We start from the raw sequence: 13,834 nt of genomic DNA, 5'->3' as shown, positions 1-13,834 counted from the left end.
CTATTCTGCCACATTCATATTTTTGTCTCCGTCCTGCACTTATGGATTCAGACATTGATATTTCTGTTGGAGCGATTTTTATCGTCCCGCTGCCTGCCGCTGCCGTGCCGCTGCCGCTGCCGCTGCCGCTGCCGTACATATGGATTGTCACGTTAAGACGGCCATCCACTGTTGAGGAGAAAACTGGCTGCCTACGCCTCGTGATTCTCGTACAGTATCAGTATAATATAATGTTAAAACAAACAAACAACCGCAAGGAGGAAAAGGCTGTTTGTACATATAACTGTCTTATACATGTACAAGTGGCCGTTCGGGCAGGTGCGACTGTGTTTCATTCTTTCTGTTGTGCATCTCTCTTTCAGCCCGGGTCGGTTCTGAAAGACAGGGTCGAAGCCCGTGTTTTCAGTGATCTAAATTGTGTCGACGGGGGCGTAAAACTCATAGACCTTTACATAATTTAAGAAAAAAATAGAGAGGTTGAAGTTGAAGAAAGTCCCAGTATGGCTGAGGATGTATGTCAGCCATACACGGAAACAAGGCCTGTGCTGCAACGAGGGCTGATCCAGAAATAAATAACAAGAAAATTGCTACAAAATAAAAAGTTTTGTCATGATTGAGATACAACTAAAACGGCCAGTTTGCCAAACTTTCCTTTTATTTTTCAACGCATCCCCCATGAGCAATCACATATTATTTCCTCCTATCACTACACGAGTACTTTGAGCCCCACTAAAAAAAGTTATAACAATCTTGCTAATAACAGGATTTCGACTAAAGCAGGCTTTTATAATAAATTCCCCGAGTCTGATTTCTTATAACTTGTACAGTAAGAAAAAAAAGTTCTTTTATAACACGCTTTCGGAGGCATGTTTGGTTACAGGCCTATCCTTAAGCTTTTAACGTTATTTTTCATTATAGTTGTTTTGTCTGGATGAAAATAGTCTGTGTGTGTGTGTGTATGTGTGTGTGTGTGTGTGTGTGTACGCGTGCATTAATGTATATTGCATGAGAAGAAAGGAAGTAGGAGAAAGGTTTTTGAAAAATGAGTATTCCAATGTAAAGCGCATTGAGCTACTTTTTTGGAAATGCGCTCTATATAAATGTTATATATTATTATTATTATATTATTATAACAATGGTCCATTGATTGACAAAATGTTAAAGTAAAGGGTCGAGGGACGAGAAAGAGAAAAAAAAAAGCAAATGAAGCAAAACAAGATCCATCTTGGCGAATCGCACCTAGTTGACCCACAGGAAGCCTAAGTTGATTGTGTTGGTTTTACACGGTTTTTAAATGATGTGTCATATCATGTGTGCAGGAGAGGGAGGGAGAAAGCTGAATGCACCTTGGACTTGGTGTTGATGCGAATTTTCCAGAGGGACCTCGATCTGGCATCAGACGTCTCTCTCCTTTTTTTATTTACCCGATTCTGTGCCTTTTAGTTGACAGACGTGACTCGGCAGTCAACCGTGGAGCACCCTTTCTTAGGGTCATCGGGGTTGATAAGCACTGAAGCGACTTTCTGTTTTTTGGTAAATGTTTCACGGTGCTCGCAACTGCTTTAGGTCATATGAGCGCGTGGGACACATTAAACATTTTTCAGTTGGTAGGAAATTTTGAATTTTGCCCAGGTGGCAGCCGAAGCCTACTTTTATCGATTTTAGACCACCAAGGGATCTTTAACGTGCGCAACTTGCACACGGGACCTCCGAGATTTTTCGCCGTTGTCCGAGAAGACTAGGTGTAGATCTTTCCTTCCAGAAGATCAGAGGTGTGGCTGAAAGACAGTAGTAAGAAGGAGCCAAGGAGTGGCAGTAGAAGGCTGCAGAAAGAGCCAGGAGCCAAAAGGAGGGGGCAATGGGGGTGAGGTGGTTGGGGTAGAAAGTGGAGGCGAAAGAAGATAACAGAACATTGCTCGAGAGGAGGAAAGGAGGTGAAATGAGACGATTTTTAAGGAAGAAAATTTTTCCACCGCAACCCGGATTCGAACCTGGGACCTTTGAATGAAAGGTGAACTCCTATGCCTCTAGGCCACGAGAGCCCCCCAAAGCGACTTTGCCGGTGTTGGTGAAGAAGTTCTCTTTTTTTTGTCAACTTTAGAATCGATAACTTTCACTCCCCTCCACACAGCAAACCATTACTCTGACCTACTGAAAGCTCAATGTTTAGAGATTTATTCTTCGTGAGAAGGTTGTTTTTCTGCGCCTTAATTTTGTTATTTTATAGAGACAGTTGAGTCCCGAATTTGTTCTAATTTTAGTTACATAGTTTGCATAAATGATTCTATTATTTAACATCGGCCATCAGCTCAATAGATCTCAGCAAAAGCAGTGTTAAACTGATTACGAATATATCATATCGTTTACCATGAGAAATTTTGAATCTGCACAAGTAGTTCTTGTAAATGGATGTTATCCCTGTAGAATTTTACTTCAAGCGACTGAAGCCAATTGCTGACTTGTTCCCCAAGGTTTGCGTCATCAGTAATTTCTCCCTGGCTAGATATCGCTGCATTGGTCTAAACAGATGGAAGTCTGAAGGGTCAAGACTAGGACTGTGATCCAAAAAGCGTTCATTAGGTTCTTGGAAGTCAATAGCAGGCCCAGTTCCCATTTTGTTAGGTGCTGTTTGCCGGCATCCTTCCAGTAGTGCTTTACAGACATTGATGTGCTGTGTGGTCATCTGTCAGCTGTTTGGGAACCCACCAGCTGACACATTTCGCCATCCCACTGCACTAAAGCATCATGCCTTAAATGGTGCACCCAAATCGAGTATTCCCTGAACTGTAGTTATTTTTGTTGTTATCGATCCAGCAACATCTGAGCTCTCGCCCTTCTGTCCAATGCCATGTAGTGATAAGTGCAGGTTTTCTGCAGTTGCTGTAATGTTCCGTAGAGTGTGTTGTCAAAGTTAGGTTTCGGAGGGAAAAGTGTAGCTCTGATGTCATTTAGGGCTGTGCAGTGGAAAAGGTGATGTTCCACTGTCTCACAGTGGCGGTGGGTGGACCAAAATTTGGGTGGGGCTTAGGTTTCTTCCACTTCTTTATCACCAAAAAGCAAGCAATAAGAACAAAACAGTGATGATTTTGCTATACTCACTGCGAGCCACGGCATTTTGAGAACCATTCAAACGAGAAGAGTCACCTTTGTCTTCCATCTCTTTGTTCTTAGTTAAAGTTAAGCTTCTGGATGGTAGGGACGAAGCCGTCTCACCTCCAAATTTCTCTAATTAGTTTTTATCTGAAGAAAAAGTTGCCTCCAAAGTGGTTTGATGTAACTAATAACTGTTAAATCTCAGCGGCACAAACACACAGCACTCCAAACACACAGCACTCCAAACACATACCGTCTATGAGGTGGATTGGGTCGTGTTGTTGCGGAAAATAGAACGCGCCTAACAAAGGCCCAATGGGCGCATAGGTATCTGTGTCACTAGGGGAAAGTGTGTCGTAAACTTTCACCCAATTGTCAGGGCTGGGAGAGCGTGAGCCCGCTGTGCAGTGTTATTTAAAAAAAAGTCTTCTACCTTTTAACAAGAAGAGTTTCATTAAAGACGGGCGTGGGAACCGGCTTATTCTTTCTGAGCCCTAACGACATTTGATTGGCTGTTAGGTTACTATATTTGTAAGCAGTGATTGGATAAACGGGCAAGCCGCCAAGCTGATAACTGTGTGTTCATTGCGTGCGATCATGACGGTTTCAACTGCTTATTTCGTTATTTAAGAAACTTTCATGAACTAAGGGATAGAGTAGGGGTGGGGACGGGGTGGGGGTGAGGGGCTCAAGCCCGTAAGCCCTTCACTAGCCACCGCCACTGCTGTCTCATATGCATAGTCACACAAAGGACACATGGGGGAAGTTCTGGTCTTATTCTGTTCAAATTAAAGTTGAGCTGTATATGTTCTGTGTAGTTATTGTTAAATATGGCCATTTTGCTGCTATTTCTGGGACAGCCCTTATAGCTCTGACTGTCAAGGTTGACAGGTGAGAGAGAGAGTTGCTGTTGTGATGATGACTTGGAAATGTTTTCTGTCATGTGCTGGGCTTCACTTTCAAACGTGTAATTCACAGTTGTAATCATGTTCATGTCTGCATGTGTACTGGTTTCAGCAGAACGCTCAAAATCGGAAATGACATCCAAACAACCAAAAAAAAAGAAAGAACCCCAAACCTCAACAAAACAAAACACCCCAACAAAACCCAACCCCCTCCCCCCCTCCGGGGCGTGGTCTGGTGGGTGGTTGAACAACACCATTGATCGAAAAACAAAAACCCACCAACAAAATCAAAAATCCAAAAAGGACACACACCCCCCCCCCCCACTCAACAAAAGCTGCCACCCCAAAACAACGGTGGATTACATTATAAGCCATGATACAAAGTAGTTGTCACATCACCATTCATAATGGTTCACACTTTTGAAAAATGGAAGGTGAGCTCATTGCACCTGCCAACTGTACTGTTGTTTTCTTGCAAAGTCATCCTCTGTGCTTTGATATTTGAGAGTCATGGGCACTTGAGCTATTCATGGTAATGGTGTGACTAGTGAATATTGAATAGGAAAGAATACTTTTTGGAGGCATGTTTTATTAGTCTTGTTGGTGCCACTGATTACTCTGTCTGGTAATCATCAAGTACAAAGCATTACTGTATTTACTTCAAGGATTTGGTATGATATGCTCTAAATTTTACGGAGGGTTGAGGAAAAATAGATACGACAATTCATTATCTGTAAAAATCATGCACATTGAAATGGCTCTTCTACGGTTTGAATAGGGTAAAAACGGTGAATGTTAAACAGTAAAGTCAAGTGAGCACAGCTTTAATCAGCATTACACCACTTTTCCTTGCCCCTGATGTAGTACCAGGGATACCCAACGGAGTGGCACTTCACTCCAATCAGCAGTATGTTGGCTTGGATTGTAGCGGAAGTATGTGGTCTTGATTGATGTTACATCAAGTGATACCCTCAACCCTTACCCTCTTCCATATTATTTCTTAACCTCTCAAATGCTGTATAATTATCCCTTAGCCATCGTCAACTTGGAAAAATCATATGATATTTTTCTCTCTTCTCAGGATACCAACGTGACTTGGGACACAACCACCCCAGACTTCACACCCTGCTTTCAAAAGTCTATCTTGGCCCTAATACCATGTGCTTTCCTTTTTCTCATGGCACCAATTCGGTTGTATCTGCTGTTTCGAAAGCGCAACCAAAAAATTGGCTGGAATTGGTGCAACATACTCAAAGTGGTAAGATCTTTTTCATCCAGTCATTTTTATTCATGGAGGCTGCAGCAGAAAAAAAAAGAATGGGGAAAAGAAATTGCTAGTTGGCTTGCTTAAAAAAAAATGTATTAAGACTTCCTTTCTCTTTTGCTTTATTTTACAATAACAAGTTTTGAGCTCTCTTAGCCTTTTGGAAGAAAAGTTGACACTATTTTGTTCCCAAAAAGTCATTTAGTTCCGAAAGAGCAATTAAGTTCTGCTTCCTTTTTTTTTGTCCTTACGTTTGGTCGGGTTGGTTGTTTAATAGATTCTGTTGTGTATTTTTTTGTGAGGCAGCGCGGTGAAATCAGGTGCTCGTCAAAATATTGAAAGTCAAGAAACTGGCCTTTTTCCGCAGGTTTGGGAATTTTTATCGAATTTTTGTTTTTTGGCTCAACACTCTTCATGCCCAGTAAAGAACACATTTCTGTTTGGAATTGACTAAAAACGTTGATTAAAGGCATAAAAGACATAATTTTTCAGTTTCCACGGACTCTCAAGCTAAGGAAATATATCAGCTTTGTTGGCTATTTTTTTTGCTAATTTTACCTCTTAAACCAGGTGACCCCACCTCCTTCAATAGCCAATATCTTGACCTGTATCTAAGATAAATGGATATTATTTTTAAAAAAGCAAAGCAAATGAACAAGCTTTAAGATGATTCCAATAACTCTTTAGGCCTCAAAATTGACGAGGGCCTGATTCCACTGTGCTGTGACACATTTGATTTTCCTTTTCTTCTGTGATTTATGTTTGTTTGATTTTTTCTCGCAAAGCACTTCATGGTCATCATTCTCTCAGTTGTCCGGCCTATTTTGAAAAAAAAAGTTTGGTGACCCCTGTTTTAGTGCTGTAAGTGTGTTTACAATCCATCAAGTAAAAATTTTTTTTCTTTTTCTTCCTCGTGTATGTAGGTGGTGACTTGTGTACTTATCGCCTTTGCTGCCTTTGAGTGCATATTTGCAGGCATTGAGAAAGGCCAAGGGGATGACATTGCTATCATTGACATCGTCTCTCCTCTCATAGTCATGTTTACCATGGTGAGTGATGAACTTTCTACTAGTTTGTAAAGACTGGATATACCAGTAGTGAAATAGCCAAGAATAGGCAGTGGAAGACTGGGTGGACTAAACCGTCGTATATTGTGACCCTATTTTCAAATGATCTATTATTGTAGTTTATTGTGTCTTGAAGTGCTGAAATGAGTGTCAAATCAAAATAATTGAAATTGAAGGTGTGTTGCAGGTTATTATTGTCTTTTGTGCAGTAACATTGGTAAAGTAATAAGTTATGATTTTGACTCTAGAGGTCTTCTTTTTCTTCTGTGGGTGTTTATCTATGTAAGTATGTACAACTGTATATACACATACATGCACTCACTAACTAATACATGCACAAACTCTTACAGATATGTTTAAAAAAGTTAACGTGTTGCTGTAACATGTTCCTGTTGTGTGAACATTGCAACACATTGGGAATAACCAGGTAAACGCTACTTGTTTGAAGGAACTATTTAGATTGAAATTTATGTCATTTTCTTGTGTAAGCTTGTGCAGAATTAAGCTCATACAATGTTGTGTCGTGTACTTTACAGATGCTGGCTCTGTTCATTTTGGGAATTGAGCGCAAGAAAGGTGTACGAAGCTCAGGTGTCTTGGTCTTGTTCTGGCTGTTGTTCTTGTTCTGTGGCTTCCTGCGACTCATTAGTGTCATTCGACAAGCATCTAGAGAGGTTCGGAATCCTTCAATGTCTTTAATTGTATTATTATTATGATTGTAATAATAATTTTACTGTGAAAGTAACTGAAAGGATGGCCCTGCAATGTGTTCTGGATGTGTATTTAAACGATATTATTTCGCTTTAAGGGTTTATTTAAAGGAGGTGGGGGGGGGGGGGGGGGGGGGGGAAGGGACAAAATTTAACCAAGGAGAACAGATTTTGCAGTTTATGGGTTCAGGGGAAATGGTAATAAAGGTTAAAAAATATGCTTTTTTATACTCTCTTGTAATTGTATGAATTATTCTTCCTGATTGCTCACTACAATTAGCTTAATCCAGGGCCATAGGTAGATGAAGTCTGACTTGGCGCTGAGATTAACCTCTTCTTCATCAAAGCTAACAGTTAATTGCCAATTTAAGACCTTAAAGAGGTGATGGCTCTTCTCTGTTGGGCACAGAAGTGGTGGCTTTGATTCCTGCGCAGGGAAGCTAATTAATAGAGTTTTTCTGTCTATCTCCTGGAATGTTGTATCCCATTCAGCCTGGGTTGGCCCTGATTGACATAGTTGAAGGATCCTGCCTCCGAAAACATTTTAAGTTATGTCAGTGGGGGTATAGAATATTTACAATAATTTGTGATTGGGAATAGTGGACACTAGAATATATGGCCTTCATTTTTCAGGCAGTTTTTTAAAATAGTTTTTTTCTAACTGGCTCTTTATTTATTGGGAAGGGATTAACTGAGGATTTAATCTGGTTTCTCTTTCACAGGATGATGTTCCTCCTTCCATTTTCATTCACTATCCGTGCTTGTTGTTTGCATTCATACTGAACTTGTTTGTAGATGATCCTCCTCAAGTTGGAGACGGAAGTGAAGACCAAGTAAGTGTATGCTGTTCTCTGAAATGGCCAATGTCAGGAGCATACTGATGTTCTGGCTTCCTTTTCCTTTTGTTTTTAAAAAAATTGTTGAAATGGACTGAGTGAACTGCACTTTGCTGTAGACATAGTGCAAATGCAAATCACTTAATGTGATGCTTGAAAAAAAAAGTTCCTTTTTTGTTCTTTTGAGTTTCATAGAGATTGGGCTTTCCGAGAAGAATGGCATTAACACCTCTTTAAATGCTGCTAGGCAATAAAGAGGCTGGACCTTAAAATTATCATCCATCTCCACTAGGACAGAGCTCATTGAAGTGAGAGTCTTGACAATTCCTCTCACAACCTAGTTTCAAGAAGGCACATTTTGGGATTCAGTTGCCTAACTGAAAGGCTACATGAGACCATGATAACAGAAAAAATTACTTTGCTGTAATGTGAAGCTAGAGATTAATTTGACATGTGTTATAAGTATGCAATTTCAAATATGTTTGAACCTTTCTATAAAAGTCCTGAGAAACGAGACAGGCGTGATCCATAACAGTCTTTTGCTGTTACAGTTTTCACTACATGTTTCTCCATTATGCAGATTTGACCTCTTCCTTCCCAGTTTGTCATTTTCCTTTTCTTTATCTATTCTGTTTATGAACATTTCTACCAGAGCTGACATTTTAGTCCCTTGCTTTATGAGCATTTGATTTATAGATGAGTGCTGTGTTAAAAATCTTACAAACAAAAACATAATGCCCGAGTTTGGAGACTTTTGTGGTCTATTGCAGAGATTTTATTGGTCAACTAGAGACTTATTTGGTCAAGCTAGCTCCTAATTGGTCAACCGGAAACGTTTTGGTCAACCTGAGACTTTGCACGTTGACTAGAGACTTGAATTTGTCATCTAGAGACTTTTTGCATTTTGAATCGAAACTTAATTGCTCAACTACAGACTTTTTGCAGGTCATTAAGGGACTTTTTAATAGTCAACAAGAGACTTACCTGGTCAACAGGAGACTTTTATATTTGTGTTTAAACCAGGTTTTTTTATTTTGCTGTTGCAAAGCATATACTGTGAGAAAAGAAAAGGGAAAATGGATTGTTAGAAGAGTGTTGGCACAGAAAAGCAAATGCCATTTTCTTTTGAATTTCTTTTCTTATGTATATATTCTTTTTTATTTTCAGAATCCGAGTCCAGAGAAGAATTCATCTTTCTTGTCGCAGATTACTTTCTGGTGGTTCACCAGGTATGATGAAAAGCTGATAATGGTTTCAATGGGTTTTTTTTTTTTTTTTTGCGAAGTGTTTTACGGCGCTCGCAACTGCATAAGGTCATATGAGTGCGCGGGACACACCTAATACTTTTAGTTGGTAGGAAATTTTGAATTTTGCCCGCGTGGCAGCCGAAGCCTACTCTTATTGATTTTAGACCAGCAAGGGATCTTTTACGTGCACAACTTGCACACGGGCCCTGCAAGATTTTTCGCCCTTGTCCGAGAAGGCTAGGTGTAGATCTTTCCTACCAGAAGATCAGGGATGTGGCAGAAAGACAGCTGTAAGAAGGAGTCATGGAGTAGCAGTAGAAAGGCTGCAGAAAGAGTCAGGAGCCCCGAGGAGGGGGCAAAGGAGGTGAGGGGGTGGGAGCAGAAAGAGGAGACGAAAGCAGACGGCAGAATATTGCTAAAGACAGACCTGCCACTCATCCCGATTTAGTCGGGATATCCCGATTTTTTGCCCCAAATCTCAATCCTCCCGATTTTCCCGATTTCGATCGCGTGTATCCCGATTTTTTGTCCCAGTCTGCTGTTGTGTCGGATTTTTCTTAAAACTTCCTCTGCCTTCTCCTTTATGATCTTTTCCCGCACTCAGAATTCTCCGATGATAGCCTGGTAACTGTTTCTATTTGGGCGTTATTTAATAATCGATTATATTCGTAGTTCCGCTCTTACTTTTCTAAACAAGCATTGTCCGAGGTCTGGTAACTGCGCGTTCACACCAAACACTCGGACAAGCGACTGTCTTTCTAACCCTTACACAACTACATGTAACTGCGCTGACAAGACTAACATACACATGAGGGATAAGAGATTTGTTGGTACATTTGGTCGGTCGGCCGCCGTCGTTATCCTTGAAGTAGAACGACTGTCGCTCATCCGAGTGTTTTGTGTGAACGTGCAGTAACCAGAACCAGTTAGTCGGTCGGACCCGTTAGTATTGTTTCAATCGCACAGTCGCGTCACGTGACATATCATCGCCGTGTGAGTTCTGCGTGTCGGGGACCGTCCGTTGACGGGGTCAACTTAAGTTCAGGTATTTCGGGACTTATTGGTAAAGGTGAGGGTGAGGGGGGGTTATAGACACTTGGACTAGGAGTTCTTGACGCGATGCTTCAGGATTTACAAAAAATAATGATTACTCACGCGCACGCACACACACACACACACACACACACACACACACACACACACGCGCGCGCGCGCGCGCAAAAAAAAAGACACACAGAGGGCATATAGGCCAAGGAATTTATGGACACCCCTGGAAAAATTTTAAGTCAGCTTTGGCAGATTTGCTGTTGATCCCGATTTTTTTCACCAAATCCCGATTTTTTCTCCATGAGATCCTGATTTTGAGGTTTCATAGAGTGGCAGGTCTGTAAAGAGCAGGAAAGGAGGTGAAAGGAGACAATTTTAGAGAAGAAAATTTTCCGTTCGCTACCCAGATTTGAACCCGGGACCTTTGAATGAGAGGCCAACACCTTAATCTCTTGGCGACGAGAGCCCCCTTTCAATGTCTTATATCTCTTTTCTATGTTTGTATCTTAAATTTAGTCAGTTTTTTGTTCTTCTGGTGCCCCCTCCCCAATTAGATTGATTGATATGAATCAGTTTGATGTACTAAGGTTGTTGGAACACTCGTGTTAATTCTACTGTAACATCATTTATACATGCTATTGTGTTTTTTGCTTTTGACCTTTTTTAAAAATTCCAAGAGGTTGACAGTTAAAAGAAACCAAGTGAATTGTAAATATGTTATGTTCTTCATGGATGAAAATTGATTGCCGGTAGCTGGTCTAATGGTTAGGCTCTTCGTTGTTGCCCACAAACTGCTTGGGTTCAATTCTTGTCTAGGAAGTTACCGTATTGAGTATCTCTATCTGTCTGATGAGAATCTTGTATCAGACTTTGCCTGGGTTGGCTCTGAGAGGCAGAGTTGATACAGCCTTCTTTTGAAATAGTATTTTTTTTTGTTGTCTTGTGTAGAATATGGTCCTCTGAAAGCATATGGCACTTATTTGTTTCCTCATAGTATTCTCATGTTTGCTCATAGTATTACCATATTTTCGGTACCATTTCCTATTTGATCGCTTTCTATTTAAATATGTTTGTCATTTGTAACCTGTCTTATGCGAGGATGTGCCTCAAAGTAGAAAGTATGTAAACCAGTGTGCCTTGTGCAGAATATATGGTGGTTGGTGGGTGCTTGGATGTGATCTGCCCTTTATACATCTTTTTATTGTTATAATTACTTTGATCTGGTTTTGACGGGCGCTTGGTGTGCACTTCTGGCAGGTTTTAAGAGGGGTCCCGATTTGGTTCAAAATTATTGAATTTGAGTTGTAGGCATTTTTAGCTTCCTCAGCCTCTCCTACAACTATTTCATAGCATAAGAACCCCCAAAAGCCTTATTTCTTCCCATACCGGGTGTGTTTGTCACCACTGTTTCCTCATAAAGTCAATATTTTATTTTTCTTTATGAGTCGTTTTCTCAAAACGCGCCTTTTCTCTGCTATTTTTAAAATTACTCCACTATTTTTCATCCAATCTTCATGAAATTTTCACAGAATGAAGAGAAGATGTAATATTAAAAATTTGTCTTTTTTGAATTTTTTATATATGGAATAGATTTTTGTTGGTGGTGTCTGGAGTGTGGATTTTCACAGATTTTTAGCAAACTTGAATACGACCTCAGGTAAAAATTCTTAAAAAATTGTCTAATTCGTTTAGGACAAAATCAACAAATACATTTTTAGACCTAATGTTTGCTAACAAACATGCAAAAAAACAAACAATTTCCATGAAAGATAAGTGCGGTATTCATTACGTAAGATATGTCAACAATATCCAATATGGCCGCTGTATCCATGGAAACGAACTTTTTTCTCCAGTTTGATTACGGATTTTAAGACTCCTTACTATGCTTATTATATGTGTGAAATATGGTAAAATTTGGTCCACCAATAAGCGAGATAGCCTTCAGGTGTAAACCCCCCCCCCCCCCCCCCCCCCAAGTCTTTTCTTTCCCTCTTCTTATTGTTTCTGTAAGTATATCATTTGTTTGGGTGTGTCTTTATTGATTTCTGGTTTGCCATTCTCTCCTCAGTTTGATAGTCCAGGGCTACAGGAGACCTCTGACTCAAGATGACCTCTGGTCTCTGAACAATGAAGACAAGACGGAATACTTAGCTCACAAATTCTATAAGAAATGGAATCTTACGAAAGAGGTGTAAGTATTTCTTGTTTAAAATTAATGGCCTTGTAGACACCTTGCGGTCTTTCCAGTGTCTAGAAGCACAATATTTATGGGAAATGTCATGTGATTTTTATCATTTTGTGAAGATTAATGGTATTTTGAATATTAGGTGTATAGGCAGGTGGTGGAAATAGTTGCTTGATTTAGCTTCTCATTTTCTGAACTTTATTGATCCTCGAAGAGAAACTTTGTTAAATTTACAATGGTAAGAGACATTATCACATCAGTACAGACAAATTACTGTTAAAAGAATTACTAGTTGTAATTATGGATTACATTACTACTTTCCATCTGTTCAGAAGATACACAGTATAGTGTATGTGTAAAAGTGTAAAGCTGATTTTAGTGTTTCTGTCATTGAATTGCAGCATAATATCTACAGCAGTACTTTTTTCATGTATGTTTCAGCACACTCGAAGAGGGTGGAGAAAAGTAAGAAAGAAAAGCCGTGAAGTGTGTTTTGCATCATATTAATGTTCTGCTGGTTGTGTGATATTTATGTCCAGCTGCCCGTTTGTCTTAGATTTGCTCTTATGTATGTTCAACATTTTAAATTTCTCTCTCTAGAAATCCGTCACCAGTAGCAAACGGTGATATACTGGAGACCAGCTTTATCTACAAAGAAGGGAGTGCTATTCTTGCTCCATACAATCCCCACCTGGATGAGTCAAAGACACCAAAACGTAGCTTGTTCTCGGCTCTCGTCCGGACCTACTTTTGGTCCTTTATGATGGCAGCTGCATTCAAGTTTATCTATGACTGTTTGGTGTTTTTGAGCCCCCAGTTGCTGAAGTGAGTATCACGTGGGAAACACCTTACAAGCAGCACGTGATGCTTTGGCTCTCACTTTGAAAGTATTTTTAACACAGCATAACTGCCATGAGGATTTTTGGTGGATTTAAGGAGGATTAGGGTTAAATGTTCATCTCGCATGTGCATTGGTTGCCAGACGTATTCACGGACAATTTGAGCATAGGTTGCCCAAGTTCACTCTGGAAGTGAATCAACCCAAAAGGTGAATGGATTTCTCTGTATATTTACATTAGACATGAGAACAAGAGTTTCCCTAAGAACATTTCCTAATGCTTGGCCTGCCAATTTGATCTCTGTTTTTGAGTCCAAGTTTTTATGGTGTTGAATGCTTACTTTTTTCTAGTTGCACACTCCCTTACATATGATTTTGCACTTTCGCAGACTTCTCATCCAGTTTGTCAGCTCAGAGGAGTACACCTGGCGGGGCTACTTCTACGCCTCCTTGCTGCTCTTCATTGCTCTGGTGCAGTCCATCCTGCTTCATCAGTACTTCCACGCTACCTTCCTGCTGGGAATGAGGCTGAGGTCGACTATAATTTCGGTCATTTACAGAAAGGTTAGTGGTTTGTTCATTGCCCTGACTATTTAGGTGTGTAAAAAGTTTTGTTGGGTTTGGTCAGGAGCTTCACTAATG

The 13,834-nt window shown here is 40.2% G+C and overlaps 1 protein-coding gene across 6 annotated transcripts in view; it reads left to right on the top strand.

Annotated features, from left to right (window-relative positions):
• The window catches only part of LOC101863978 (multidrug resistance-associated protein 1), an 89,360-nt gene that overhangs the window by 26,833 nt on the left and 48,693 nt on the right, over window positions 1-13,834 (top strand). For all 6 annotated transcript variants that reach the window (XM_013081896.2, XM_013081895.2, XM_035969489.1 and 3 more), the window contains exons 3-10: window positions 5,080-5,256; window positions 6,186-6,311; window positions 6,866-7,003; window positions 7,762-7,872; window positions 9,043-9,104; window positions 12,238-12,360; window positions 12,955-13,179; window positions 13,582-13,756. In XM_013081896.2, the coding sequence (XP_012937350.1) occupies window positions 5,080-5,256; window positions 6,186-6,311; window positions 6,866-7,003; window positions 7,762-7,872; window positions 9,043-9,104; window positions 12,238-12,360; window positions 12,955-13,179; window positions 13,582-13,756 (1,137 nt within the window). The remainder of the gene's footprint in view (window positions 1-5,079; window positions 5,257-6,185; window positions 6,312-6,865; window positions 7,004-7,761; window positions 7,873-9,042; window positions 9,105-12,237; window positions 12,361-12,954; window positions 13,180-13,581; window positions 13,757-13,834) is intronic.

The sequence above is a fragment of the Aplysia californica genome, unplaced genomic scaffold, assembly GCF_000002075.1.
Source record: "Aplysia californica isolate F4 #8 unplaced genomic scaffold, AplCal3.0 scaffold00150, whole genome shotgun sequence".
Classification (NCBI taxonomy): Eukaryota; Metazoa; Mollusca; class Gastropoda; order Aplysiida; family Aplysiidae; genus Aplysia; species Aplysia californica.
Note: the sequence above shows the minus strand (reverse complement) of the source record. Positions and strands in the feature narration are given on the sequence as shown.